The sequence below is a fragment of the Takifugu rubripes genome, chromosome 14 (assembly GCF_901000725.2).
Source record: "Takifugu rubripes chromosome 14, fTakRub1.2, whole genome shotgun sequence".
In the NCBI taxonomy this organism is placed as follows: domain Eukaryota; kingdom Metazoa; phylum Chordata; class Actinopteri; order Tetraodontiformes; family Tetraodontidae; genus Takifugu; species Takifugu rubripes.
In genome coordinates, this window is record NC_042298.1 from 3,527,301 (window position 1) to 3,552,909 (window position 25,609).

The window sequence follows — 25,609 nt, forward strand, 5'->3', positions numbered from 1 at the left end:
ACATCATTTATAATGTTTGTATTTTATTGATATTTTATTACAAAACCTGTGTTGAGGGCCGTATTTTAGCGTTTATTTCTTATTTAACTCCTGCAGCATCATAGGAAATTAACACTTTCAGTACTTATGTTATTGTTTTGTACCATCCTAACATCGTGGCGCAGCAGGTTGACCTCTGGATCCGCCCGCCTGCTCCCTCAAACCCGGGAATGACGATCAAATTTCCCAACTTCTCATCTGACTTTGATTGGCTCCACCTGCAGCAGCTGGGAACGTCATCCCGGCTCTCCCTGCTGTCCTCCAGTAGCGTCACCAGTTGTTATTTTGTCTAAGGTATTGTTCTGCAACACTGTTAACTGAGCAGATAAAATTATGAATAAAGATATATAAATATATATATATTTATACATTACTCGCTGTGTGTGGTGGTTGTTGGTCCGTTCTTCTTTTAAAACAACACTTGTTCAAAAAATCCATCATAAAAGAGCCGAATAAAAGAGGGAATTCCATAAAATGATAAATAAAGGGCCGCAGCAGCTCAGAAATCATCTGACCTGGGTTCCAACATAAAAGTAGCCGCGTCCCAGAAGGTTCTGGGTTCTCAGGTTGACTCCAGCACCTCTTGACCCTGCACAGAATGACTACATTACAAAAGAACTTTGCGGTACTCGGTAGACTCCAACAGCTGGTGTCTTTCCTCTGGTTCTGAAAGTAAACCCAATAATGGACCAATGACCTTTGATGTATTGGTCCACCCAAGAATTTGCTGAGCGGTTTCTTTAGAACGAACTGAGCATCTTCTTCACTTCTTTGGAATTCTCTCACGACCCCTCACATTTTCCATCCATCCTCAGATTCGGGAGTGTTTGGGTGACTCAGATGTACCCAAATTCTCAGTCTGCAGGAACCAAACGCTCCTGGTTTGGACACGTGGGTGTAATTGCTTGGGTGGGCCCAAACCGTCGGCCCCCACCATGAAGCATGAGAGAGGCACTTCCTTCCACCAGGACAAGAAGTCGGCAGCATGTCTGGCAAGGCCCCCTGAGCAGGAAAGGAAGAACTGGGGCTTCCTCTGGGGGGGGCAGTGTCCCTGCTTACCAGCGCTCGTGGATGTGTCACGGGCGGGCCGGTGCCTGCGCCGTCTCCGGTCATCCCGGTTTTGATTTACTGGTGGGGAGGTGAGCAAACATTAACACGCGACAGTAAACAAGAACAAAGGAACGTGGGAATGATGCTGGAGGTCGTTTCATGGCTGGAGTCGCTGTACTTTTCCTCTTCTGTATCAGGAAGTCTAAAAACGTCAGTTGCATCACAATCAGACATTAATAAACCTAAAGGTGGACGTGGACGTCTCTACTTACAGCATTTCATATGCAAGTACCTGAGCCTTTTTGAGGATAAGCATGCTACAAAAGCCAACAGCAGTCCCAATAATCAGCATATGCTTCCCCGTGGAGTGAAATGGGGACACTGTTTATGTAAAATCATCCAAAAAACCTTCCAAATCCATACACAATAGCCTCCTTTATTGTTCGTTTTAACATATTCTACATAAACATTGAGGCAGGTCCCTTCCATGTGAGCTAGGTCGTTGCTCCTTGCAGATAGAACAAAAACCCAACAATAGCCAAAGGTTTTTAATCATTCTTGGATTATAAATAATACTTTATAAATTTATTTACAACACTTCCTGGACTGAATGACTTGTGGATGCAGCACCGTTTGTGCCCTGGCAGCTACCATAGAGGCTTGGAAATAACTTTTATTTAAATGAATTCAAAGAAAATGGCAGAAAAATGAGTGTATCAAGTTTGTGCTTATACTTGTGTTGTTGTTGTAACAGCAGTGAGATGTCTAATTTTATGGCGTTTACACTCCTGCAGTCAGGAGGAACCTTGTCCAGCCCTTCCTGGTTCTGCTTGGCCATTGTGAAGAAAACAACCTCTCTCCCACCTGAACACTTCCCAAAACAAACAGGCCCGCAAAAGACAGCATAATTAATAGTAAAACTGAAAGAACAACCTCTGTACCAACTTCACACACACACACACACACACACACACACACACACACACACACACACACTGGTTCCTACCGCCCTGTAATGGTGTTCCCAGACCCCTGCTCGTGGAGGTGAATGGAGGGTTGTACACATGCACGCCTCTCACCTAAATCAACAACAATGAGCCGGATGTCTTCCCCTGAAAATACATTTAGCAACACCACCTAAATAATGATGCTACTAAAAGAGGCATAAGGGTGAAAATCAGGCGACGGGTCAGCAACAGATGGCGGAACAAGTGGGGGAAAAGCCCCTTTCAGCCTGGTGCTGATGCGTCTCTATTGCTGTGTGTCACAGAGGTCGTGTGTGTGTTGGTCCTCATCCACCTCCGGTGCTGCTGTGCTTCTGTTCTCGCCACATCAGCAGCAGCTGGATCATCTGCAGATGTGGAAGATCGCCTCCTCTCATCCCTGTTAACGCTGTAAAAACAACAATAATATTTTAGTGTTAGATCTCACAGTGTGGATTACTTGTTTCCTTTATCCATATGATGATCAAGTTGCTTCTGGGCCAACTAAAACTTGCCATGTGTTTTTTTTTTTGGCACATTTAATCTCATCTTTTGTTCACGCGTTATCTTAGATCTCATTTTGGTGTCGTTTAACCTGACTTTAGGGATTGGCTGCCTTCTCCTCTGGCGCCACCATGAGGTGACGCAACATCTGCTTCAGTGCAATTTGCGATGGTTGTTCTTTTAATTTTCTATTGTTCTAATCAAATGGGTGCAGTTTATATTCCCGATGATGATCCTCATTCACTCTTTATAGATGTGGATGATACATTTTTGTGAATTACTTGCAGTGTTCTCAAGCGCATGCAAGGAAAGAAATTCTCTGTTGAAGTTGACCCAATTATTTCCACTGTGCGGGGCCATTTTCTACACATTGCTGATGTGCAGCTACATTGTGCTTTTTTTCTTTTACTTTTTGTGCGCCACAGATGGTTGATCGGGCTAAGAATAGATATAGCCAGTATCAGAACTCAAACCTACAGCCAGTGCGTGTTTATACCATTTTTAATTGTCAGCAGATGCGCTTCTTGTGTTGATTCGTTTTTCCATACTTTAAGAAGTTTCCACATTCCTTCTTCATCCCAAACACTTGCGTTGATCTCTGCCACGCTTTCTGCTAAATCTCGATCACGGTTTGTGCATGAGGGCAACATGTGTTTCACATAGCGGATGAGAAACCAAAGGTCTGCGCTCTTGCATTCAGTTTCTCCAAAAATAGTAACAGATGGTCTTGTTTTACCCCGACTCCAGCAGAGAGACGCTGCAGCGAGTCGAGCAACATCAGTGAAGTTATGCAACAGGCTGAATTCTTGGGCTGCTTTAACACTCGGTGTCAGCTCGGTGTCAGCTGGGTATTCTGCAGATATTCAGGTATTCTGTAGAAGACAGGCTAAACTAGAATCCACCAGCAAGTCTATTAAAACGCTTTAAATACGATGACTTGCTGCAGTGTTTTAATTCAATGTCGCCATCTAGCGTCCGATACTGGAACAGACCCACACGCCACTTCAGACACGCTACAAATCTAACAGATAAAATATCGAAATATTCAAAATTTCCTGTGTCTTTTTTTGTTAGCTTTAGATTCAGGCAAGCAAAAATGTTTGTCTCCATTTATGATCGTGAATTGTTGTATTTGTACATGAGGGGAAGCAATAAAACCAGCGTGCACGTTGTTTGTACTTCTGTAGGTTCGTGTCCCCAGATGCTTTTGTAACTTGCACATGTTTTCTATTGCCTGTCAAACTAAATCCAAAGGATTGACCGATGATGAGACCAAGACGATGCATCAGCATCATCAATTCCTCGCTCACAGCTGGAAAAGCCCGGCTCATCTGGATCTGATCATTTTGACACGATTTCTGGCACTTTTATGTATATTTTGACCTTCGGTCTCAAGTGATGACAGGTTGGCAGGTTAAAGATTTGTTTTCCAGATCTAAAAAATAAATAATAGAGAGGGAGCATGGAAAATAGACAGGGAAGAGCTGACCAGAAGTTCACATAAGGAAAACAGAATTGACAAGCTCGTATCAAACAAGTGCCACCGGAGCTGCTTTTGCTCTTTTTCCTGACCCGTTTTAATGACGCTAAATTATATGAGCTGTTATGAAATACGTAACAGAAAATTTCAAATAAAGTTCTTAATCCTGGAATTCACGATTCAACCGTAGACTGTTCAACTTCTAGATTAAAAAATGGTGCACATCTTAAGTTACTAAGGTTCAGTTTTAAACATTAGTTTAAATCATTTAGTTGGCCTAAATTAACCACTGTATAAGGTTTTTTCCTGTTGAAATATCGAAGTCTCAATTGTGTCTTTGTTGGTGATGAGCGCCCTCCTGTGGCGATTTGAAGGAAGACTCTTCAAATATCGATTACATGTTCTTTAGAAATGCTATAAACCACTTGAAACCGATGTTTTCTCGTTCCGAAACCACAGATGACAATTCTTACCATCGATTTAGTGTATTTTATTCCCTGGCCTAGCATGCGGTACAAGTATATAAAACGCTGCACATGTGACTATAATATAAAGACTATTTTATTTCAAATGCAACAGAAAAAGTACAGAAATTAAGTCCGCATGGCTTCAGCATAATTCACCGCCATAGCTTGTTGCAATATTTCAGAGAATTGGCGAGAATGTTATAGACAATTAAGATAAATGATAGATAATTAAGTTCAAAACCTATTTGTATTACAGATGTTTTTTTTCGCACCACACATAATTGTTCCTAATTTTAAAAATAATAATCTATAGCCTCTATTTTATGTCTGTTTTTCTTTTATTATTATTGTATTCTACATGATGTAGCTGACGTATACAGTGATGCTTTATTGATACTTATTTTAGGTTAAAAAAAGTGAAATAAATTTGGCTTAAATAAATTAATTTTAGAAATGTGCCCATAAGCACAAAACTAAATTTAATGGTGAGGAAAGATTCAGTCTTATATTGGGTAGAGTGTAATTCCATATCCTACCACAAGAGAGCAGAAGTGAGTTTAAACATTCCACGGAGGCTCTGTGAAAACTTGGAAGAAAAAAAAAAGTTTTTAAATATACACAATATAGTTGTTATTCAGGGCGATAATTCAACATCAACGCCTGGCCCGCTGGATATTTGGACACGCAAATCTGCACAATCATTATAGTGTATGAATTGACCTGTAATATACTTTTCTTTGTAAAATTTCTAGAGATAAACAGATGTAATTATTCTTATTATTATTATGGTTATTTATTTTGGAATGCTGCATCTTTGGTGTCCACATGCAATGAAGACTACTGAAGAGTCAAGGCGCTGGTGGCCGCAGACGTGAGCGGCCCTGGTGTGTCCTGCTCGATTTGACCGCCTCATAAATATTTTGTAGTTAATAAACAGACACCGCGGTGACATCCATCAGCATTTAAAGATGGACCTCAAGCCGAGGTCAGCTCTGTTAAATAGGCCTTCACTTTATCCATGGCTGAGTGGAGAAAAAAAATAGAAAAACTCCAAGGAAAATTCTTTTTTTTAAATAAAATTTTTAAAAAATTGCCTTCAAAGCACAAAAAAGTCTAACATTTTCTAAAATGGCATTGTTAATAGGTTGTGTTTAATTGAAGGTCGTTGTGGGAGTCAGAGCTTTAATCGCGCTGTTGGTCCTGTGGGATTCCTGACACATAAAAAAAATACCTTCCCTTTAAGTTGACTGATGTGTCGTGGGGGCCATTGTTAGTCGCACGGGGGAGTTGATGTTTCCTTGTAACCGGAATTAGCTGTGAAGTGCGACCTTGAGGTGTGAGCAGGGAAACCGTCCGGCCTGTTTCAGGGGGAAAGCGTTCGTGTTGCGCCTCGTTTGCAAGCGAACGTTTGGACAAATAAAACAAAATGTACCAGTGAAATCAGTAAAATCCGCCCCCCGACAGCTGATTTTTAACTAACAGGAAGTTAAGATGCCAGTATTTTTGGAAATAACACACCTAAGCAAGTGCCACCGGAGAAAGCAGTCCTCTCTTTCCTGCGCGCAATTACGCACAAACTTTGATCGACGTTTAATGCTCGTGTGGAGGTGGATTGCCGTGTTTTGCAGCTGATAGGTCGCGCTCCTAATTTATGCAGAGGAGAACCTATGATGAGGAGCGGCCCTCTGTCAGCTGATGACGCGCTGCAGGCCAGTGCGCAGGGGACCAGCTGGGGCGGCAGCTCCGGACTCTCATTTGAATGCAAATCTGCAGGAGTTGAGGAGTCGGCTGACGTCAGGCACTAGTTAGTATACTTTTACCATCTTGTCAACACAGCCACATCATGTGAGAGTGCAGACAGACTGGAACTACCTCGTATTTCCCACTGGAAACCAACTGGGACTACAGCTAAAGCTGAGGGTTGTTTTGAAGCGTTTCGGGGTAACGATGTCGCCGTGAGACGGGCAGCTTCACCCTTCAGCCTACTTTTGATTACTTTTAGCTGTTTCCTTCAAATCATGTATGTTGGATATATTTTGGATAAGGAGAGCGGCATGTATCACCAGGGACCAGTAAGAAGATCAAGCATCAACCTGCCCCCCCAGAACTTTGTTTCAACTCCACAGTATCCTGATTTTACCGGATACCATCATGTGCCGAACATGGATACGCACGCACAGTCTGCGGGGAGTTGGGGGTCTTCGTACGGCGCTCCACGAGAGGATTGGGGTGCATACAGCCTGGGACCACCTAATACTATTCCCGCCCCTATGAGCAACTCATCTCCCGGACAGGTTCCATACTGCTCACCTGAGTACAGTCATATGCACCCTCCAGGATCTGCGGCGCTACAGCCGCCTCCGGAAAACGTCTCTGTTGCGCAACTTTCTCCGGACAGAGAAAGACTTTCTTTCCAGTGGATGAATAAAACTGCGCAATCCTCTTCCACAGGTAAGTTCCTCATCTTCTTAACCCTGCTGCCAGAATTGTGTGAATGTGTGGGGGGGTCGATTCGATATTAATAGATTTTTGTTTCAACGAAAATGTTTTTTACGCGCTGGATTTCCAGGTGAGTTCAAAACGAATTTTAGAACGAAAAACGCGGAGCTGGGCCCCCAAAGGTGTGACTTATTATAAGACATGCAAGAGCAGATATGGGCTTTATGAAAATGATGAGAATCACTTCTACTCTGCGTTAAAAATGCGAGTGTGGTGGTTTGGTGGTTACCAGCACTGGAGACAGTTCAGCTCAGGCTCCGGGTTCCTCTCTGTGGTGGACATGAAAAAGAAGGTGTGAGGAATCAGCGCCAGGCGCGGTTGTGATGTAAATTTAATGATTCCTGGACTTCCCAGCCGTATTCTTTGGTGTTCGGAGTGTTATCCGTCATATCCAGGCGGTGGCCTTTGCTTTCAACACCTCCTCACTTTGATATGCAGCGACATTCTCTTCCTCTCCAAGAGTTATTCTCTCGGAAAGAGTGACGTTTTTCACAGCCGGCGTCCCAGTGCAGCAGGCCTCTGCGCTCCCGACTCTGTTTACTTGAAAATACAATGGTTCGAATAATAGGACCAAAATGCAACTGACATATTGTAATCTATGTATGCAGTTAACGCGCAGCTATATCACTTTTATTCTCTTTTATTGGAATGTCTTTCTACATTTTCTTTTATTAAAATTCATTATGGGCCGATACATGACTTGTAAAGTCAAATTTGCTTCTCCTCGTCCCTCTTTAAAGCGCTTAAACGCAGCCATTTGTGCACCTTTTTGTGCGTCTTAACTTTTCAACTTGTCAGTCCGAAAGATCTGATCGCCGGCTCTTTGAAATTCGCTGCACTACACTTGTAGATGCTAGATTAAGCGGCCCAATTTGCGTTTCTGAAGAAGAAAAATAGATGTAGATTTGAAAAGCAGCCTAATAAAGATGCCAAGCGCCGATAGGCCCGTCCTGGCATGCATGTCTCCACTGCGGGAATCGGTCAGTTCAACGAGCTGGACGCAAATACAGAGATGTTGATTCTAAATAAATAAAACAAGCAGACAAAGGGAAAATAGAGGAATTGTAAAATGTGTGTTTTGGTCGACTTCGCAGGAAAAACAAGAACGAAGGAGAAGTACAGAGTGGTTTATACAGACCACCAGAGGCTGGAGCTGGAGAAAGAGTTTCATTTCAACAGATACATCACCATCAGGAGGAAATCTGAACTGGCTGTCAGCCTCGGCCTGTCGGAGAGACAAGTAGGGCGGACATGAAAAGCATACAGACACATGTGCAATAAATCACTGAGATGGAAGCATGTGCAGAGTCTATGCTGCGCATGTGGCATGGCAGAAATACAGGAATGAATGCATTTATGACGGCGAACATTCACAGGGTCCATTCAATCCTAATTATCGCCAAAGGCCATGTTATTATTAATTTTCCTACGTGTACCTGCAGCGCCCCTGCGCCATATTAGTATTATTATTAATAATAATAGCATTAATAATAATATTAGTAGTAGTAGTAGGAGTAGTAGTAATACTAGTAGTAACCGTAGTAGTAGCAGCAGTATTTTAGGTGATCAGTGTAGTCCAAATAGCCGATTATTCATCTTAATTGATACTCTTATTTAACAGTGATTGTGACTCGAGAATAGTTTAGTTTAGCCTCATTATTTTTATTTGTTATTTTATTTCGGTTCCCTTCCGTCAAAGTAAAAGCTGAACGGACTTTTTCTGCCTTCGCAGGTGAAAATCTGGTTCCAGAATCGCAGAGCTAAAGAGAGGAAGCTGATCAAGAAGAAGCTGGGCCAGTCTGATGGCAGCGGCGGGTCAGTGCACAGTGACCCGGGCTCGGTCAGCCCTCTGCCCGTGCCCGGTTCTCTCAGTCCCACGGACGTGCACGGTTCTCTGTACCCTCCCCAGGGGATGAACCCCCTCCCATCTATCAGGAATATACAGCAAGTGACTGTGGGCCAGTGAGGCTGTTCCCCTCTGGACCATCATAACATAACTGAGCACTCCGACACGCCGACGGGACAAGGACAGAGCTGAACCCACGTTCTGAGGCACAAAGCTGTGGATAAAATTACATTTAAAGCAAAACTAATTGCTGGAGGCTCTTCACATATCGCTTTTTTAGAATAGTTCTAATGAGGTGGGTTTTTTAATTACAAAAAAAAAAATCGACGTTAAACTTAAAAAAAAATAAATTGTGAGTTAATAAAATATAAATATCCGTTTTTGTATGTGATGCTGTGTATGTGCATAAAAATGAGAACTCAGGGAGGTTTTTAAGACTGTATAAGCTCATTCCTGGAAAAAGTGACTTGACAAATTATTTACGTTTTTTTCCCAACATATGTTTGAATGATACGGGTCGTTTGATGACAATGCTTGAAATGTAAATAAAAGCGTTTTCTTTTTCAGTACACCTCTGGGTTTCTTATTTATACTTTTAGACAGATTTACCATGGCGTTCTTTTAAATGCGTTTTTTCTTTCTTTTGCGCATTCGGCCGACATGTTGCTCGCAGGCCTCTGACCTGACAAACCATAGTCTGACCTCTAGAAACCCTTTAAATTTAACTTGCGACGGCCGATGCCATAAACATAATGACTTTATTAATGAACGGTGTAAACTAAATCCACATTTATTCTGTTTAAAGGCCGAATTTGGTTCATTTCCAAAGTCAATAAGCGATCAACTCTTGCAGAATAACGATCACATCCACAGCGAGCGAAACAGCGCGCACAAACTGTGCACGAATCCTAATTTTTAATCCAAGAAGTGACGCAAATTCATAGCATTTTAGCAGGCGTTTATAACGCGAGTACCTGACGATAATAGTAATAACTTTTAAAAAAAAATTCCAAACTTTGACCCCAAACTTGTTTAGTTTAATTTCTGGATTCAATCAAACAGACATTTTAAGCAAATCCCCGGTGTTTTTGGGGGGTTTTTTTTGCTACTAAAACTTCACATATCTTGAGAATAATCGTCTGCCGTTTGACACTAGCCGAGTTATTTTATGCCTTTTTTTCTTCGTCCGCGTTCCCGCTGGTGCGTGCTGCACGTGCGCGCCCCCGCGACGGACGTCATGAGCGTCCTAGTAGCCAACATGGCGGACTTTGATACCATTTATGAGTTGGAAGACGAAGAGGATGAGCACGTAGTGAGCGACGAGCACCTGGCCAGATATTGCCCGGAGCCCGTGGTGATGCGAGGGGCCGGCTACATCACAGTGTAAGCGGCGTCGCGTCTGGGGCTGTCGGGGCGTCGCTTTGTTGCCCTCCGCGTCTCCATCTTTAGCATGTTTCTGCTAAACTGTTAGCCGTTAGCCGCCGCGACACACCACCGCTAAGAGTTGGACATATGTTTGGGGAAGGGGACAGTTACTTTGCATGACAAAAGTTGACGTTGATGTCTTTGTGTCCCTCTTATAAAGCGACATACGCACAGATCGGTGGTGCACAGGTTGGTTATTTAAAATAATGGTTGACATGTGATTTAAATGAAGGCGACGCTGGAAGTTGGTGACGTTTGTGGACGAGCGCATCACCACCATTCTTCTAACAGATGGGGTTTATTTCCTCACTTAGGCAACACATTTGATCCCGATTAGACACAATTTTAGATCAATTTAATTGTTATTTAAAGCGTTGGTAACAGTTTTAGAGGTTACTCTTGTAAATAGAACCAAAAACATACAAACAAACCTGCATTTCGCACCATTTTTATCCCCAATAAATTGTGCCAAAATTGTCTTCCTGATATCACTATGATGCCCTTTTCCCTTTAATTTGAATACTCAGCTGATCTCAACAAACATACAGAGAATCTGCATTATTTCCTGTGAATAGCGTCAACACCATTTCTGTTCTGGTGATCATTTAGATGTTCACATTCTGTCAACATCTGTGACACATTATTTAGGAAGGATCAATCAAGGATATGAGTGTGGTTGCATCCCAGCATCGCTATGTTAACAGAAACTGTGTGCATGTTGTAAAAGATGTGTTAAACAGCTGGAAATACCGCTTTCTCTTAACGTTGACATCTAGATGAACTTGGATATTTAACACCAAATCAGAAAACTGTTATTATACTGCAATATTCAACACCCAAAAATGAAACTATGTGTACCCAGAAACAAACTGGATAAGGATCATATTGGTTTATGGGTAATATGTCACTGACTGACATTACTAGTGAGCGGTTATATGTATTAATGTTTCTTAAACCTGTTATATTATATTTGTGTACCATCTTACAAGTTTATTTGTTTCTTCAGGTTTGGACTGAGCAACAGATTTGACACAGAATTCCCTTCTGTTCTCACGGGAAAGGTAAAGTTTCTTCTTTCTCCTCAGTCTTCAAGCTGCTGTCTGTTCAGTTCCAAGTAGGAAGAATTAAGCAATTAAAGCCACTGTGATTCTTTTGTTCTTTTGGACCTTAAACACCCCCAACTTCCCAAAACCGAGCCATTCAGAGACCTCTCAACGTGGTTTTGATCTGATGGCAGATGCATTTCAACTGACGGTGCTTAAATAGGAGCCTGAATGTGCTGCTGTCCAGCTCTGTAAATAAGTAAGCTGTCCGTGGGGCTCCGCTGGCAGAGACCCCAGTGTTTTTGAGGGTCCAGCTCCAGGTGATAAAATAATGAAATGGAGACTCCACCGTAGACAAGAAAGAAAAGCTTCCTGGGTCGGACGCAGAAACACAAAAAGGCTGTAGGGGTAAGAGCAGGCCGAGGGAAGTGTGGGGCAATAAAAAGTACCTTCAGTATTGTGACCCAGGGTGACACATGATGGATGAGGTCACAATTATGATGATTGAAGGGTGCAGATCAGGCCCTGCTGGGCTTTATTTGGCTGTTTGCAAAGAGACCTTTGCATCCTGTCATAAAAGATTACGACCCCGGTTTTATGGCGTACAGACTCGGGGAGGAATGAGCATCCATTCAAGTTGTTTGGCCGGCGCAGCCACAGGCACTGAGCTTATCTCTCCTCTGAGTCCCTCCTTGCCTTGAACAGTCTGCAGCCTAGTTAGCAAGTTGGAGGCATAGAAGTTAGAGATCTCATCTCATCTCTGGACAACATCTGCAAATATCTACCTGTTGGTTTTTCTAAAGCTCTTTGATCTCTGTGCAGAGGTTTTCTTTGGAGCAATCAGGAATGTTTAACATTAGCACCTCTAATTTGAACCAGTTTGGTTGTTGTTCTGATCATTTATTCTACCACATAAGCCCGGTAAGGGCTGTTTACTTTGCTATACATGAGTCTGGTTTCTTACTTTTTTAGGTAGCGCCAGAGGAGTTTAAAACCAGCATCAGCAGAGTCAACGCTTGCCTGAAGAAGAACTTGCCAGTCAATGTGAAGTGGCTCCTCTGCGGCTGTCTGTGTTGTTGCTGTACAGTAGGCTGCAGTCTGTGGCCTGTTATCTGTCTCAACAAGAGAGTAAGTCCCTGACCCCCTGTGACATGGGCTGGATGTTCTAACTCTCTCTTCAATCAGTGCTGATTACTCCGGAGCTGTTATAGTAATCCAGCTGCATTGGCCTGAGTGTAGAGGGTAATCAGGACTCATCTTCAATTAGTGGCTCTGTGCTGAAATGATGCCTTGCACTGGAAAGCTCCTGTCTTTCCCCTGCTTGAGGGTGTGTCATTTAAAGGTGTTGTTACCACTCAAAATTGATGACGGCAAAGTGGAAATTACTAGGTGGTAAATTGGACATTCAGTCCATAAATCGTAACGTAGCAGTCATTTACTGTTACCTGTTGAACGGTTGAAATTGGACGCTGAGGGGGTATTTTTGCCGCAATTTAATGTGTTTGTGTTCTGTTCCGACAGACAAGACGGTCGATTCACAAGCTGCTAGAGTGGGAAAATAACCGGCTATACCACAAGGTGAGAAAAGAGAGAGAGGACGGGAAGCACCTGAAGTTGACCGTCACCGTGATGGATTCTAGCTCTTGTAACCTCTTAACTCCTCCGAGCTGATCAGAGGCTGTGAGAACCGCGAGGGCAGCAGTAAAATGCCGCGTTAATTTTGTTTTGTCTCACAGCAACAAATTGCATCTAGTAGCCGTGTAAAGACACAAAGGAAGCACTTCAGGGTGTCTGGCCACAGTTTGACCCTGGCGAGACCAGACAGCCCTGCTCCCAAACCCCCTGGACGCTGAGGGGGACGTTTGGGATAGATTTTTGTGTCTGTGCGTCCCTTTCAGACCTGACTGCTGATTGTCTTCTTCCTCTCTCCTCAGCTGGGGCTTCACTGGAAGCTGAGCAAAAGAAAATGTGAAAGCAGTAATATGATGGAATACGTAAGTAAAACTATTTTACTGGATTAAATATTTCCATAGTGTTTGGACCGTTTAATTATTCCTTTTATTTTTCCCTCCAGGTGATCCTAATCGAATTCTTGCCCAAATATCCGATATTCCGCCCGGACTGAGAATGTGGTGAGACCTGGACGTGTAGCCCTTCAATCTTCTCCTTAGTGCCTTGTACATACAGTTTGTTGGGTCGAGGGTCTGCACTTGTCTCTAGGGGACCCTGTATATCTCCCGCTACCGTGTACATTAGAATCTGTCACACTGTCACTTTGCTTTAGAGCAGTTTTTTGCACATTTTCCCAACAGAACCAGATGTTGCCGCCTTGGTTGCACTCAGACTGTTTTAGTTTCCTCCAGTGTGACAAACAAGTGAGAAGTGCATTTACCCCAAAGAACCATCAGCCACGTGTCCCACCTATAGCGGTAATCCCTTGCTCAGAATGTGACGCCACCACCTTCCGACTAACCTTGCCTTATCGCGTATCTAAAAAAAAAGATGTAGATGTTACAGGAAGGAAGGTGTGGGGGGGAAATTCTACAAGTCTCATTCTGGTGTTTTTTAATCCTGTTTTTTGTTTCAAGTAGATGGGATGGTTGGGATTGCCTAATGTACAGTGTACATCATCACACAGTGTGTTTCTTTATATTGGACCCTCTGTACATGGGAACTAGCTAGTAAGAACCTGACCTGTAAATAAGTGGTATATTATTGTTTACATGAAGTTACTTAGCTCTTTACTTATTTTTTTGCCAATATCTTGCTGTACCATAGTTTTTATTAATGATATATGTCTAGAAACCTTTCTAGTTGATATGGACCTGTTTACCTTGTAAGCCATACTGTTACATGTTTAAAATGCCAGAACTAGAACAGATTTTTGTTGCACTCGAGTAGAAAGTCAGGGTTTCAGTGGCGGTAGCCGTTACCGTGCAGTTTTGCCAATGAAGAAGACGCTGACTGCCCGTCGCAGACGATGGCGTCTCAGCTGTGCAGCTGGAAGAATTTACTGTATAGTTTGACCTCCTCTCTCACTTACCTGCCCCCACTTTGCATTACGTTTTGGTGTTTTTGTACTTCCCCTGCCGCGCTGCGTTTGTCCGCAGCCGTTTTGGCCCAGCATCGGTATTATTTTTCTGAAGACCGCCGCGTCGTTTCGGAGTGCCTCTGGTACGGTTGGTGCACCACAGAGAAGTGTCGACGGGAGCCTGTTCTCTTGTGCAACGGGGACTTTTTAAATCTCCGTTCAGTATTGTTGCTGTTGCAGTTCCTGTCATTGTTTATCACTATGACCCCTTTGGAGAAAAAATATAAAATCAATTTATTATTCAAATTTCTCATGTGTGTCAGTGTTTGTGTCACCAGTGAATGCTGGTTCCTACACACACAACACTTTAATGGCAGGTCTTGGGCCACATTCTTTGGTTTTCACCAAAGGATTATGCAGGTTTACCTCATCTGTGCTTTATTACTTCAACATTTAGTTATTAGGAAGCTCTTGGGTATAGAGATTCCATGAAGGAATATGGCACCTTCCCCTACTACCAGAACACCTTTCATCTGTGCTGGGGCTGGAACCAAGAACCTTCTGCTGCTGAGCCCAGCCCTTAACACACTGAGCCACCAATGTCGCTGCCACCCAGCTTGTCAGAAAATATTTTCAAGGTAATGAGTCAAGCGTAGAGTTTAGTTTTTATCATGAATATTTAAGCAGGTAAGAAATAACATCTTAGTCAGATGAAAATGATTTCTACATTTAAATGGATATTCATACATCTGATCTTTTATCAATAGTTTAAAGTCATTGTTTCTTTACAGATACTGACCACTAGGGGTCAGAATAATCCATGGACAGACTGTACAGTTTATTACACATAGAGGCGTTAATACTAATATCTGAACAATTCACTAAGCAACAATCTTTATTGAATACAGTGTGTATAGTTGTTGTACCCATAAAAGTAAAAGACCAATGGGAACATGTCACCCAAGTACTCCTCCTTGTTTGTATGTTAGTGTTTGACTGGTCCACTGAACATTTATTGATGAGTGGAAAGCTGCAGAACGCCTAATTGACAGTTGTGGCCAACACAGGATGGAACAAACCTGTGTTTAACTTTAACTGCTCATACCTGCATCAACATAAGAAAATCCCTCTGCTGGCGCTAAACTGGTTTTCTAGTTTAGTAAATTAATCCCATTCAACGTGTGCATCAAGGATGAAAGTCGTCATAATGGTGCAGGACAGGAAGTGTGTCATCACCTTTGGCCTCGCTCTGCACAGCCAGCCTGTTGTGTTATGTTAGTCACTGATAATCCTTCACAAGTCCACTTTAGGCACATTTCAGCTTCAATCTCACTTAACTGTTAATCAATGTATAACTACTTTAAAACACATTAAAAGAGCTATCCTTCCAGTTTGCTATTAAATATGTCAAAACTCACTGTCACCATTTTTGGATCCTAATTAAACATTTTGTACAATAACACTGAAAAAAAACAAAAATAAAACAAGACAGACTCTTCTCAACCAATCAAAACAAAGTTAAAAAGAATGTTGCCCAACACCTGAATACGTACAGATCAGCGATGTCGGGTCAGGTTATGCAACAGAACCAGCCGATGGTGTGTGATCGAAGGAGAGAGTTAAGAAAAGATGAGATGAGAGTTAAGAAAATGTGCTTTGCTACACAAGAGTTCCCGGCCAGGAAACCACAGTCAGCGTGACTTTATTCTTCTGCAGCTTCAACATGGGGATGAGGGAAGAGTTGTTCATTCCCACCGTCGTGGCGCCGTTCACTGCCACTATCTCATCGCCGCACCTGCACAGATCAACCACAGATGAGTAACCTGGAGTCCGGTGGGCCCGGGTGAAGCAGTGATGCGAGAGCACATTACAACGCACTTCAGGCGGCCGTCAAAGTGCGCAGGCGTGCCTGGAACGATGGTTTTGATGAAAAAAGGCTGCTGGCCGCGGCTCTCCTCGTAGCCCCCCACGATGCTAAATCCCCAGCTCTCGTTGTTGGTCTTCTGTAAGACGATGTCCCTGCACCAGTGGAGATGACTGGAAGGGCAGACGGGGTCAGATTACTTCTCCCGTAAAATTAATCAGTTTTTGGGTGAAGGAGGTTGTACCTCGGCAAGCCCAGCCAGCGAGTCCAGAAGGGCGTCCAGTTGAGGGCGTCGTCTCGATCGTCCGCAGGGTTCATTTCGTCCATGCTGGCAGCCTCTTTGTCCTCCTCGTTGTCCTCAGAGAGGGTCTGGATGACACGGAGTACCACCTGGGACTGAGCCGTTTGAGCCTTCATCACAGAAACGGCCTCGTTGTAGGTGAGCTGAGTCAGATCGATGCCGTTGATGCTCAGCAGGACATCGCCTGAGGAAACCCAAACCAGTGAGTGCCAACACAGCGAGCTGGGATTGCAATCAGATGAAAGCATTCGGAATGAGCTTTTATGGCCATTAACTGACAACTAAAACACGGTTTAGTTTAAAAGGAGAAATTAGACTAGTTCAGACCATAAAATTGGTTCGTTGTTGCAGCCGGAGTGATGAGGACATAAAAAAGAATCACAGATCACCAGATGCCTCTTTGTACCTCTTTTGATGGTGCCATCTCTGTGAAGACAGCCAACTGGCTGCACACTGGTGATGTAAACAGGCAGGCGGCTGCGACAGTCCCTCCCCCCGGCGATAGTGATCCCTAATGACTGCCGAGGCTCCTTCTTTAGGCTCACAGTCTTCTCCTGGCTGGAAAATCCACCAGGAGGTTCCTGCATGAATGACAACTCAAATAAATACAAAGAACTGACCGATTTAGCATTTAGCATCTCTTTATGTAAATTTAATTACTGCCGGCCTTGCGAAGATTCACAAATTCTTTCCTTTCTATTTTGTTTACATGAGCTCTGTGCTCCTAAGCCTCTCCAGGATCCTTTGACTTTAGCGATCCGGCTCACAAACCCACACGTAGCAACAAATGTGAAACATATGAGAAGGATCAGAGAGGCAAGAGTAGAGGCAAGGTGTGAGGATCAACACTAAGCTCTCGTAGGGAAGATGATGTGTAGAAAACAACAGCTTTAGCTTCTGGAGTCTGTAAACGATGAGGGGGAAGTTTTGGGGGATGTGGGAGCTCTTCCTCCTTGCCCCAGCTGAGAACCTCCCCCCAAACAAGATGAACAGACACGACTCTGCAGGCGAAAGCTAACTGTTATCAGCTTTGATCCTCAGCCATGCAAAGAAAGAGCCAAAAACAACAGAACTGTGGCCCTGTAGTGGCAGACTGAGCAGCACCCCAGACCTTTTGATCAGGACGGGAGGCTCCAGACAGGCGCTTTCATCTCTACACGATGACGCAGGTGTCTGCTCTCACCAAAACCTGGTGGTGGGGGTTCTTTCCACGCCGTATGACGTAAGTGAGTCCGATTGTCAAAGGAGCAACCGCTACAGTCAGAACGGGCAAACAGAAACAGTAGGAGCTCAACACTGACACAGTGGTCCCACCTTCATGTACTCAGAGCGGCGCCTGAAGTACTGCGGCTCGGGCCTCCGGACTCCCCTGCCTCCCTCCTCCTGAGACTCTGTGGCTCTCATCACTACAAAGTTGACACGTACCTCACTCCCCTGCATGAAATCATACGCAACACCAAGAAAATTCACAAATTGCCCTTAGCAAGAATGTAACAAGTCCATCAAAGTCTTGATTTGGACACGTTTTGACCCATTTCTCATTCTGTTAAACTATTAAAGTTAACGTAATAGTGCCATTTATTTTCTTCACATTTAAAGAACAGTATAAAATGTATAAAAATCAAATGCACCTGTATGATCTGGGCAGCGCTTTCAGGCGTACCGTGCCTCAGGTCGTGACCATTGATGGCCAAAACCTTATCATTGTTTCTCAGTTTTCCGTCCTTGGCCGCCAAACCACCAGAGAGAAGGTCCAGGATAAAGACGCCGCTCTCTTCAGATTTACGGATGAGTTTGATGCCCAGCGCTTCAGAGCGCTGACTCTTCATTAGTGTCACCTGCAGGACCGTCCCAGGGTTGTTGTTGGAGGTAGAGCTGCCATGTGGACTGGTAGAGGACTGGGGAGCAGTGGAGGGGCTAGAGGAAGCGTTGTGATTGGACCTTGTGTCCCTCGTTTTGAAGCCCTTCTCCTGCATAACGGTGAGTCTGAGGAGGGAAGGCTGCCGAAGTACCACTATGGCCCGGGTGTGGGGGACCAAACCCAAACTGACATCGTTGACCTGGAAACAGCAGCAGAAGGTAGAGTTCTCCCCTGTGTGCAGCAGGTATGTCTACTTGCAGTACAAAGCACTCCCAAGACTCCTTGCCCACATGTATCCTTTTCTTCTGATATCTTTCCACATTTGGCATTTTCACATTCACTGTTGTTGTAAAATCTGACGAAATTGGTCTCCAAAGACTATTTCCTAACGTTCTTACACAAATGCACGATTAACCAAAGAAAACAGCAAAAAACAAATGTAATCTAAGTCATACTGTAGATACGTTTGTGGGAATCGAGAGTCAATTAGCAACATGGATCAGGGCAGACTGTAGAGACATGACTGTTTAACCAGCAACTATTAGCCACACCTCGTTACCATGGAGATGAAACTTGTTTTTCTTGCACATCCACTTTCACTGCTGCAAAGTGTGTTTACAATATCATGTGAAGACAATGACGAGATGCTTATGTAAAAACGTGGCGTGCAATGCTATACGGTAATCCCAACAACCTTATAAACTCAGCATTTGTCACTATGGAATACATTATGTCAGCAAAATCTCCTTTTTGCCGAGTCTCCTGTACCTCTAAGATATGGTCCCCTGGGGCCAGTCTGCCATCACGAGCTGCTATAGAGTCCCTGACGATCTCCTGGATGACAATGTTCCCCAGTGGTGTGTCTTTTCCTCCCACGATGCGGAGGCCCAGCTCCTCTTCAGGCTCCTCTCTGTACAGCTCCACGACATTGGCCTCGGCCACGAGACTGGACCTCAGCGGAGTGTTGTCTGGAACAGAGGAAAGATTAAGTGACGATAAAGGAAAATACATCTGAAAAGGAGGAGTAATGTGAGGTAAATTTAGAAGAGAAAGCAAACTCAAAATAACCATGACTTTCCTCACTTGATGGGGTACATCAAAGGAGCTCTCATCATTTTAAACAGCAGTGGAGAGACACTGCTTAGTGATTATGCAATAAGGCAAACAGGGCACGTACGATTATTTATATCCCTCACGGAAATGGCACGAGTTAAAAGAACCGTGACATTTCTGTCACGTCCCTGCCTTGCTTTAGCGTCTCTTTTCTTCAAAACAGGACAGAAATAGACAGTCAAATTATCTATATTCCCAGCAAGCACAGGTAGGTAAAATAGATAAATAGATATAACATCATTATACTATAGTCGCACAAAAAATGTAGATTAATAAACATTGAAAACGTACAAATCCACATTAAAACGGTCACCCATACAATTAAAAATGAGAACTAACAGGGACATCTTTCGATCCTCTGTCAACTTACGTAACGATATCCTCTGTAAACTGACAACCAGCCGCCTGGCAACTGTTAAGTGGACTTTGTTCCATGAAACTGACTCACATGTTGCCTTTTACCTTCGGATCAGTTTTAAACACTAGTTACACTTAAAAGGTTGCAACTCGGCTGATCATTCACCATCGCAGTGCGGACAACTTCTTAAAGCGTAACCATGACGGCATCTATATGGGTAAAGAAGCTATTATTAAGAGGACCAGAAGCATCATACCATCTTCATTTTCTTCAAATGCAGGATTGATCATTCCAGGTTCGGGCGCCTCTCTGGTGGGATTTCGGGGTAGAGACGAATGTTTAGCATCACCGGGCGCCTCCCCGTCCCCTTTGCGTCCCTTTATCTCATTCCATGAGGGCCTCTTCCGCCTCTCCGCTTCCTCTTTCAGTCGTCGAAAAACAGGACATCTGCAGAAAAACAAGAATGTAGTGGACAACAGAGCAGCAATGAAACACAAGGACAAGTATACACAGTAGCAAGAAAACGTAAGTGCCTCCACATATCTGCGAGTTTAAATACACTCCTGGCTCATTTTTGCATCTGAACTAACCTGTAGACTGATGAGCACGGCACACACTCGTGCCAAAGCTTGCTTTCCCCTTAAAGTTCAGATGATTTGGCCATTTCCAGATTAATTCCCAGGCATGTAGCCACCGGGCAAAATGTATGAACTGCACGAATCGCCGGATCGTGCAGGCAAAAAATCTGGATGTTTGGAATTTTGAATATTTAATGGCAAATAAAAAAACAACAATGTGTTAGCCACGTTTTCAAGCTGCCGCAACCAGGAATAGATAAGTGTTTCAATGACGTCTTTGGGCCGTGTGCATGTCGCATATGATTGTGATGACAAAGGTGTGAGAAGAACCTGTGCTTGTGAGCGCGAGGCAGCAAGGGAGGGGGTGAGAGGGTGGGCTTCAGCACAGTACAGGTAGAAAAGGGTTTTCTGACGTCACTGTGGAACTACAGCCCAGACTGTCAGGCTTAATTCAAGGGGTTTCACAGATATATGGCATTTAAACGTAGAGCAGTTCGAGCCATTTGATGCCTCCATGTTTAGGAGGTCAGAAGTATTCGTACACTTTACTGCCACATGCGCTACGTTATTTTACTTTGAGACAAAAGATCCTGAACCGGGTGTTTTTCTGGCCATGCATTTGGATCTTTAGTGACAAGATCCAAGGAGATTTCTATGCCTGTGGAGATATTTTGACACTGAAATAAGCATGTGAAAATATCTATTGGAACAAAAGGAAAGAAATATCTAACTGTGGATGTGGACACCCCCAAATATAAAATCTAGTGGTAAACCACAACACCAGTCCTGGTAGACCACTCAGAAACTTTCCATTGGTGAAGCAGAACCCCTCCACATCTAAACAAGTCATCTCTCAGGTGGTTTAATAATTAATACTCAAATTCACTTCATTATCTGAGTGTATCTTACCTGTTGTGCAGGTGAGGCTGCAGTTCACAGCGCTGCATCTTTTGCTGACATTCTGAACTGTGGGGGCAGATCACGACCAGCTTGTCCAGGAGGTTCTTGACCAGCAGGCTGGAAGGACGGCACTGGTGCAACTGAAGTCTCTGGCGGTCCACTGGGCAGAAGTCCTGCTCTTTCAAGAAATTACTCAGACAGTGGAAGCAATAGGTGTGACCGCACGGGGTGTCCATGGGTCTGATGAGGGGCTGCAGACAGATGTGGCACATAAGTTCATCGTCCACATCGTCCTGGTATTCGTACAGATGGCTTTCGAGGCCTTCGTGCTGCTGCCCACACTCCTTACAGACGCGTGCCCACGACAGTCCCCCAGAGCTGCTGCCAGCTTTGGTTTCTGTTGCAGCCATCGGCTGATCGAGGTCACTTCAAACTTCTGCGTCTGAAAAAAGATCTCTCAGTTTCCTCTTGTATACTGGTGTATTTCATGAGTGCCCCAAAGTCTCGATGTTATGTCTCATTTCATGGTTTTCTGCTGAGAATAAAAGTAGCGAGATGCACGATGGAACTCTTCCTTCGCAGAGCGTCCAGCTCCACAGGAAATGACAAATCCACAGGGCAGCAGCAAAATGGCAACAAGCCACAGCTGCTTCCGCTCAGAGAGTTTCCTGAGGGACAAAAGGAATTCTCCTCTCAGCTAGAAGTCACCAGGCTCCGCACAAACGTGGATAAACTCTGTGAAATGGAGTGGAGCACATATTGGAGTCAATCTACAGCTGATTGCAGAACAAAGGCAGGGCATAAGCTGAGAATAAGAATTCTAAATGACCTGAGGAGAAATACAACCCTCATACGTAATGATCCATTACACCCAATCAGCAGCGGCCTCCATCCCTTTGTGCAGCTCCTAATCCCCTTTAAGTCTCCTTTATAAGGAAGGTAACAATTACCAATGCATTCTTCTGAGACGCTACACACCACATGATCAAATATATAAAGTCATATATCATAAAAACATAAAGTTGCAGTAAACATGTATGAAGCAAGCAAATCTGACAGCTCCCATTTCAGAAAACTTAGAAGCTGGCACAAACTGCTTCAAACACAAACCTTATGCTATAGAACACAATAAACACACGCACGCACCATCCTCGTGAACTCTCTGCCTTCAGTTTGAGTCCAGATTTCAGTCACAAGAAGACATATTAATGTCCAGAGTTAAATCCTTGGAGCGACTCACCGGGAGATGATATCTTCTCATCAACCTCTCAGGATCACCTTCATGCAAACCAACTCTGGCAGGAGCCTGAAGCTCAAATGAAACCAGAGCCCTGCCTCCCCTGCCGCACATCAGAATGATGCCTGTGTGTGCGCGCGTGTATGTGTGTGCATGAGCAGTGACGTGTATGAGCTCTGATTACACTGGCGCAACTATAGTGGGAGTAGGTGTAGCTAAACAGACAGTGTCTATCTTCTCTCAGAGAGGGGTGTGTGTGTGTGTGTGTGTGTGTGTGTGTGTGAGTGAGTGAGAGAGACTCTTGGGTGCTGCTGACGCTGCACTACGTAGAGCACAGTTGAATGATTCCCAACAGACCAGAGCGACTACAGAATATGAGTGCACGTATCTTTCCAATAAGGTCACTGAGGCCTTGTTTCTGTCTTTGTTTTCACTTTGTTCAGGTGAAACCTCATCCTGAAATTGATAGGCCACACGGATCCGTCCGCTGTAACACATCAGGGAGCGACTGAATGTTTTATTGACTGTATGTCGAAATCCCAAAACCAAAACAAGGGTTGAACAACACACGGGTGCCTCAATAGCTGCAGTTCCCTTCACAGAAAGCTTCTATGGACCCTGCTGATCCTCAGAATCAAAGTCTTGAAGTTGGTGCTCCACACAAGCCTAAACAGAGGTCAGACATGTGTCATAAAGGTCATTTAAAAGGATTGCTGGAAAAATCCTAACGAATAGCAGCAAGCAAAAAACAAAAAAAAACCTTAGGCTTTTAAAAATCTTCGGACTGGATAAAATGAGTGAAACATGGTGCGATGACTGACGCCCGACTAACTTGTAAATATATCTATGATGAGGGAAAGCTTATCTGAAGCAAATTCCTTATGATCACGTGACAGCCTAAGCTTTTAAGGGAAATGAGAGTGGCCCTCCAAGTCTCCCAGAGGATTACCAGACGTGGCATTCCTTGAAAGGCTCCAGCCAAAACACATGCTTCCATGGCTGATATGGGTGAGTCACATGTGCTGCCACACCCTCAGTGAACACAGGTGAGGCCGTCTTAGCGTGCGAGGCACCACATGTGTCATGCCGTGGGTCTCCAGCTCACCCTGGTGCCTGGTGCGATGAATATTAATCACAATGAAGCACACAGGTGATGGAAAAATCTATTTGTTACTCGTAACCAAGTCGCATGTCATAGAGGATCAATATAAGAATGAAAAACAAGGCAAAACATTTGCACGATTGCTCCTCGTGCATTCAGCAGGAACAACTCTCACGTACCTGGCTTGAATTCAAAAGTTGTAAAAGAAATATCTTTTTATCGTCAGATATTATGTAATGGAAGAGGCTCAGCGAACACATACACTTAATTCCAAAATGTTCTATTATAAATCCTTTTACTTTTGGAATTTTTGGAATATTTACACAATGGAACAAGTTCAAGGGTTCAAAACGGCACATGGAGATTGGGTTTCTGTTCACAGGGACATTCTGGCTCTCACTGTACAACGGTCTGTGTGTGTATAGCTAAACACACACTGCCAGAAGCTTTTCTGTCATCAGCCAGATGATTTTAGTACCGACAGTGGACGGGAACAGCAATTCACAAGCAGCACTGAATCAACCAAGAAAAAGCAACCCGCAACTCAAAATATTGACCATTAGTTTCTGTATACTTGCACTATATTGTACAGAAGATATCACAAAACTATGTGGAAAAAGGTTCCGGCTAAAATTACCTTCTGCAAATTAAATCCTGGACGTGACTGCAATCCTGCCAGCAGCACTACATAAGGACAACAACAGCATTCGGAATACTTCTATATTACAGCCCAACATGTCAAGTCACTCACCCAAAAGCTCACAGAAATGGGGGAAGTGGATGGAAATGCACTCAGACCCTTGTGCAGGAAAACATGCATTAATATGCATCAAAATAACAAAGAATTCAACGACTGTGCCGTGAAACGTGGACAGAAAAGCACCAAAAAGAAAGGAAGAGTCATTTTATTTAATAATTAGACGGTACCAGTGCGTAAGCTCCTGGCTTATGGTTCAACACCAGGAGGCTACATTGATCATGACTTTTGATTCGGTGCCTGCATGTTGTGACAGGGTCCATAAATAACTCACTGTCCCCTCTGTTGTCAGCACATGACTGCTGCTTTGCTCCTAATCACCACAACAACGTGACAGCTCCTAATGACAGAAGAGGTGATAAAAGTTGGCCGTCATAGGTATACCTTATAACAAGCTCTATCACGATTAACGACACTATTAAAGTGCCACGGCTTTACCACAGCAACCTTCCGAGCAGTCGCAAACTGCTGCACACCTGACGGAAACCTACTTTGCCTTATACTAACGTATATAAATAGTTCTATAAGTTGCCCACAAACAAGGACTTGTGTACGAAAAAGTGTCTTAAACTGCTTTCCGCGGTGTTTTGTCTAAAGAAGCTAACAGAATGTTCTAGATTCTAGACCGAAACTCGTCTTACCTGTGTGAAGGTTGTTTTTTTCCGGAAGCGGCTAATGTGTCGCGAGCTAAAACAAAGGGCTCGGCGCGAGCCCGGTTGGTAGCGCATATAAAACGGGCCGAACACCTGAGCGCCAACACAACTCGGTCCGAACACCTGAGCGCCAACACAACTCGGGCCGACAGATGTGGCGCATTTGTGCTGTTGTAGACGCCGGATTATCAAAGTCCACCGTACCTGGTGAGGCTGAAGCGGCGGAGGAAGGGCGACTCCCCCAGTTTCGACCAAACAAATTAATGCGCCAAGTTGAACACAAGTGTACACACACACACACACACACACACACACATATGTTTTTTGTACCCTTTCTTTGAGCTGTTAAACTATATTCCTCTTTTAATCATTGCCTTGTTACACTCATATTTACACTTATATTTCTGCTATTCTATTCCTGTTCTACATATGCATGTAAACACTCTTTTCTGTGACACTCTGTATTTTTTAAACCATTCTATTGATTAACATGCATGTTTGTTCTATTCTATTTTTTA

At 43.8% G+C, this 25,609-nt stretch overlaps 3 protein-coding genes across 5 annotated transcripts; 2 read left to right on the top strand and 1 right to left on the bottom strand.

The window, feature by feature from the left end:
* The first annotated feature begins 6,286 nt into the window (after window positions 1-6,286).
* Window positions 6,287-9,429, top strand: cdx4 (caudal type homeobox 4). Its single transcript, XM_011610482.2, has 3 exons — window positions 6,287-6,974; window positions 8,117-8,262; window positions 8,755-9,429. Exons 1-3 carry the CDS (start codon window positions 6,542-6,544, stop codon window positions 8,986-8,988), a joined length of 813 nt encoding a protein of 270 aa, XP_011608784.1. The 5' UTR covers window positions 6,287-6,541; the 3' UTR covers window positions 8,989-9,429.
* A 651-nt stretch (window positions 9,430-10,080) lies between these two features.
* On the top strand, window positions 10,081-13,837 carry chic1 (cysteine-rich hydrophobic domain 1). Its single transcript, XM_003970167.3, has 6 exons — window positions 10,081-10,251; window positions 11,300-11,354; window positions 12,309-12,464; window positions 12,858-12,914; window positions 13,271-13,330; window positions 13,411-13,837. Exons 1-6 carry the CDS (start codon window positions 10,106-10,108, stop codon window positions 13,459-13,461), a joined length of 525 nt encoding a protein of 174 aa, XP_003970216.1. The 5' UTR covers window positions 10,081-10,105; the 3' UTR covers window positions 13,462-13,837.
* A 1,171-nt stretch (window positions 13,838-15,008) lies between these two features.
* Window positions 15,009-25,288, bottom strand: lnx2b (ligand of numb-protein X 2b). Of its 3 annotated transcripts, none has more exons than XM_003970194.3 (10): window positions 25,080-25,288; window positions 21,352-22,077; window positions 20,121-20,311; window positions 19,162-19,361; window positions 18,164-18,592; window positions 17,847-17,966; window positions 16,939-17,113; window positions 16,476-16,716; window positions 16,246-16,404; window positions 15,009-16,162 (listed from the first exon to the last, which is right to left on the bottom strand). In XM_003970194.3, the coding sequence occupies exons 2-10, from the start codon at window positions 21,750-21,752 to the stop codon at window positions 16,027-16,029; spliced, it is 2,052 nt and encodes a 683-aa protein (XP_003970243.1). In that variant the 5' UTR covers window positions 21,753-22,077; window positions 25,080-25,288; the 3' UTR covers window positions 15,009-16,026. The 3 variants fall into 3 exon arrangements, with proteins under 3 accessions (XP_003970243.1, XP_011608765.1, XP_011608767.1); XM_011610463.2 differs by lacking the exon at window positions 25,080-25,288 and adding an exon at window positions 22,583-24,664; XM_011610465.2 differs by lacking the exon at window positions 25,080-25,288 and adding an exon at window positions 22,489-22,507.
* Between the last annotated feature and the right edge of the window lie 321 nt (window positions 25,289-25,609).

What these genes read in the sequence shown, in the direction of transcription:
- cdx4 (XM_011610482.2), top strand. Translation starts at nt 6,542, where the DNA reads ATGTATGTTGGATATATTTTGGATAAGGAGAGCGGCATGTATCACCAG. An exon ending in TGCGCAATCCTCTTCCACAG is followed by an intron (nt 6,975 to 8,116) that starts GTAAGTTCCTCA and finishes TCGACTTCGCAG; the next exon opens with GAAAAACAAGAACGAAGGAG. An exon ending in TCGGCCTGTCGGAGAGACAA is followed by an intron (nt 8,263 to 8,754) that starts GTAGGGCGGACA and finishes CTGCCTTCGCAG; the next exon opens with GTGAAAATCTGGTTCCAGAA.
- chic1 (XM_003970167.3), top strand. Translation starts at nt 10,106, where the DNA reads ATGAGCGTCCTAGTAGCCAACATGGCGGACTTTGATACCATTTATGAG. An exon ending in GGGGCCGGCTACATCACAGT is followed by an intron (nt 10,252 to 11,299) that starts GTAAGCGGCGTC and finishes TTGTTTCTTCAG; the next exon opens with GTTTGGACTGAGCAACAGAT. An exon ending in GCAGTAATATGATGGAATAC is followed by an intron (nt 13,331 to 13,410) that starts GTAAGTAAAACT and finishes TTTTCCCTCCAG; the next exon opens with GTGATCCTAATCGAATTCTT.
- lnx2b (XM_003970194.3), bottom strand. Translation starts at nt 21,752, where the DNA reads ATGGCTGCAACAGAAACCAAAGCTGGCAGCAGCTCTGGGGGACTGTCG. An exon ending in GCCGCTCTGAGTACATGAAG is followed by an intron (nt 17,114 to 17,846) that starts GTGGGACCACTG and finishes TCATTCATGCAG; the next exon opens with GAACCTCCTGGTGGATTTTC. An exon ending in AGATGGCACCATCAAAAGAG is followed by an intron (nt 16,717 to 16,938) that starts GTACAAAGAGGC and finishes GGGTTTCCTCAG; the next exon opens with GCGATGTCCTGCTGAGCATC.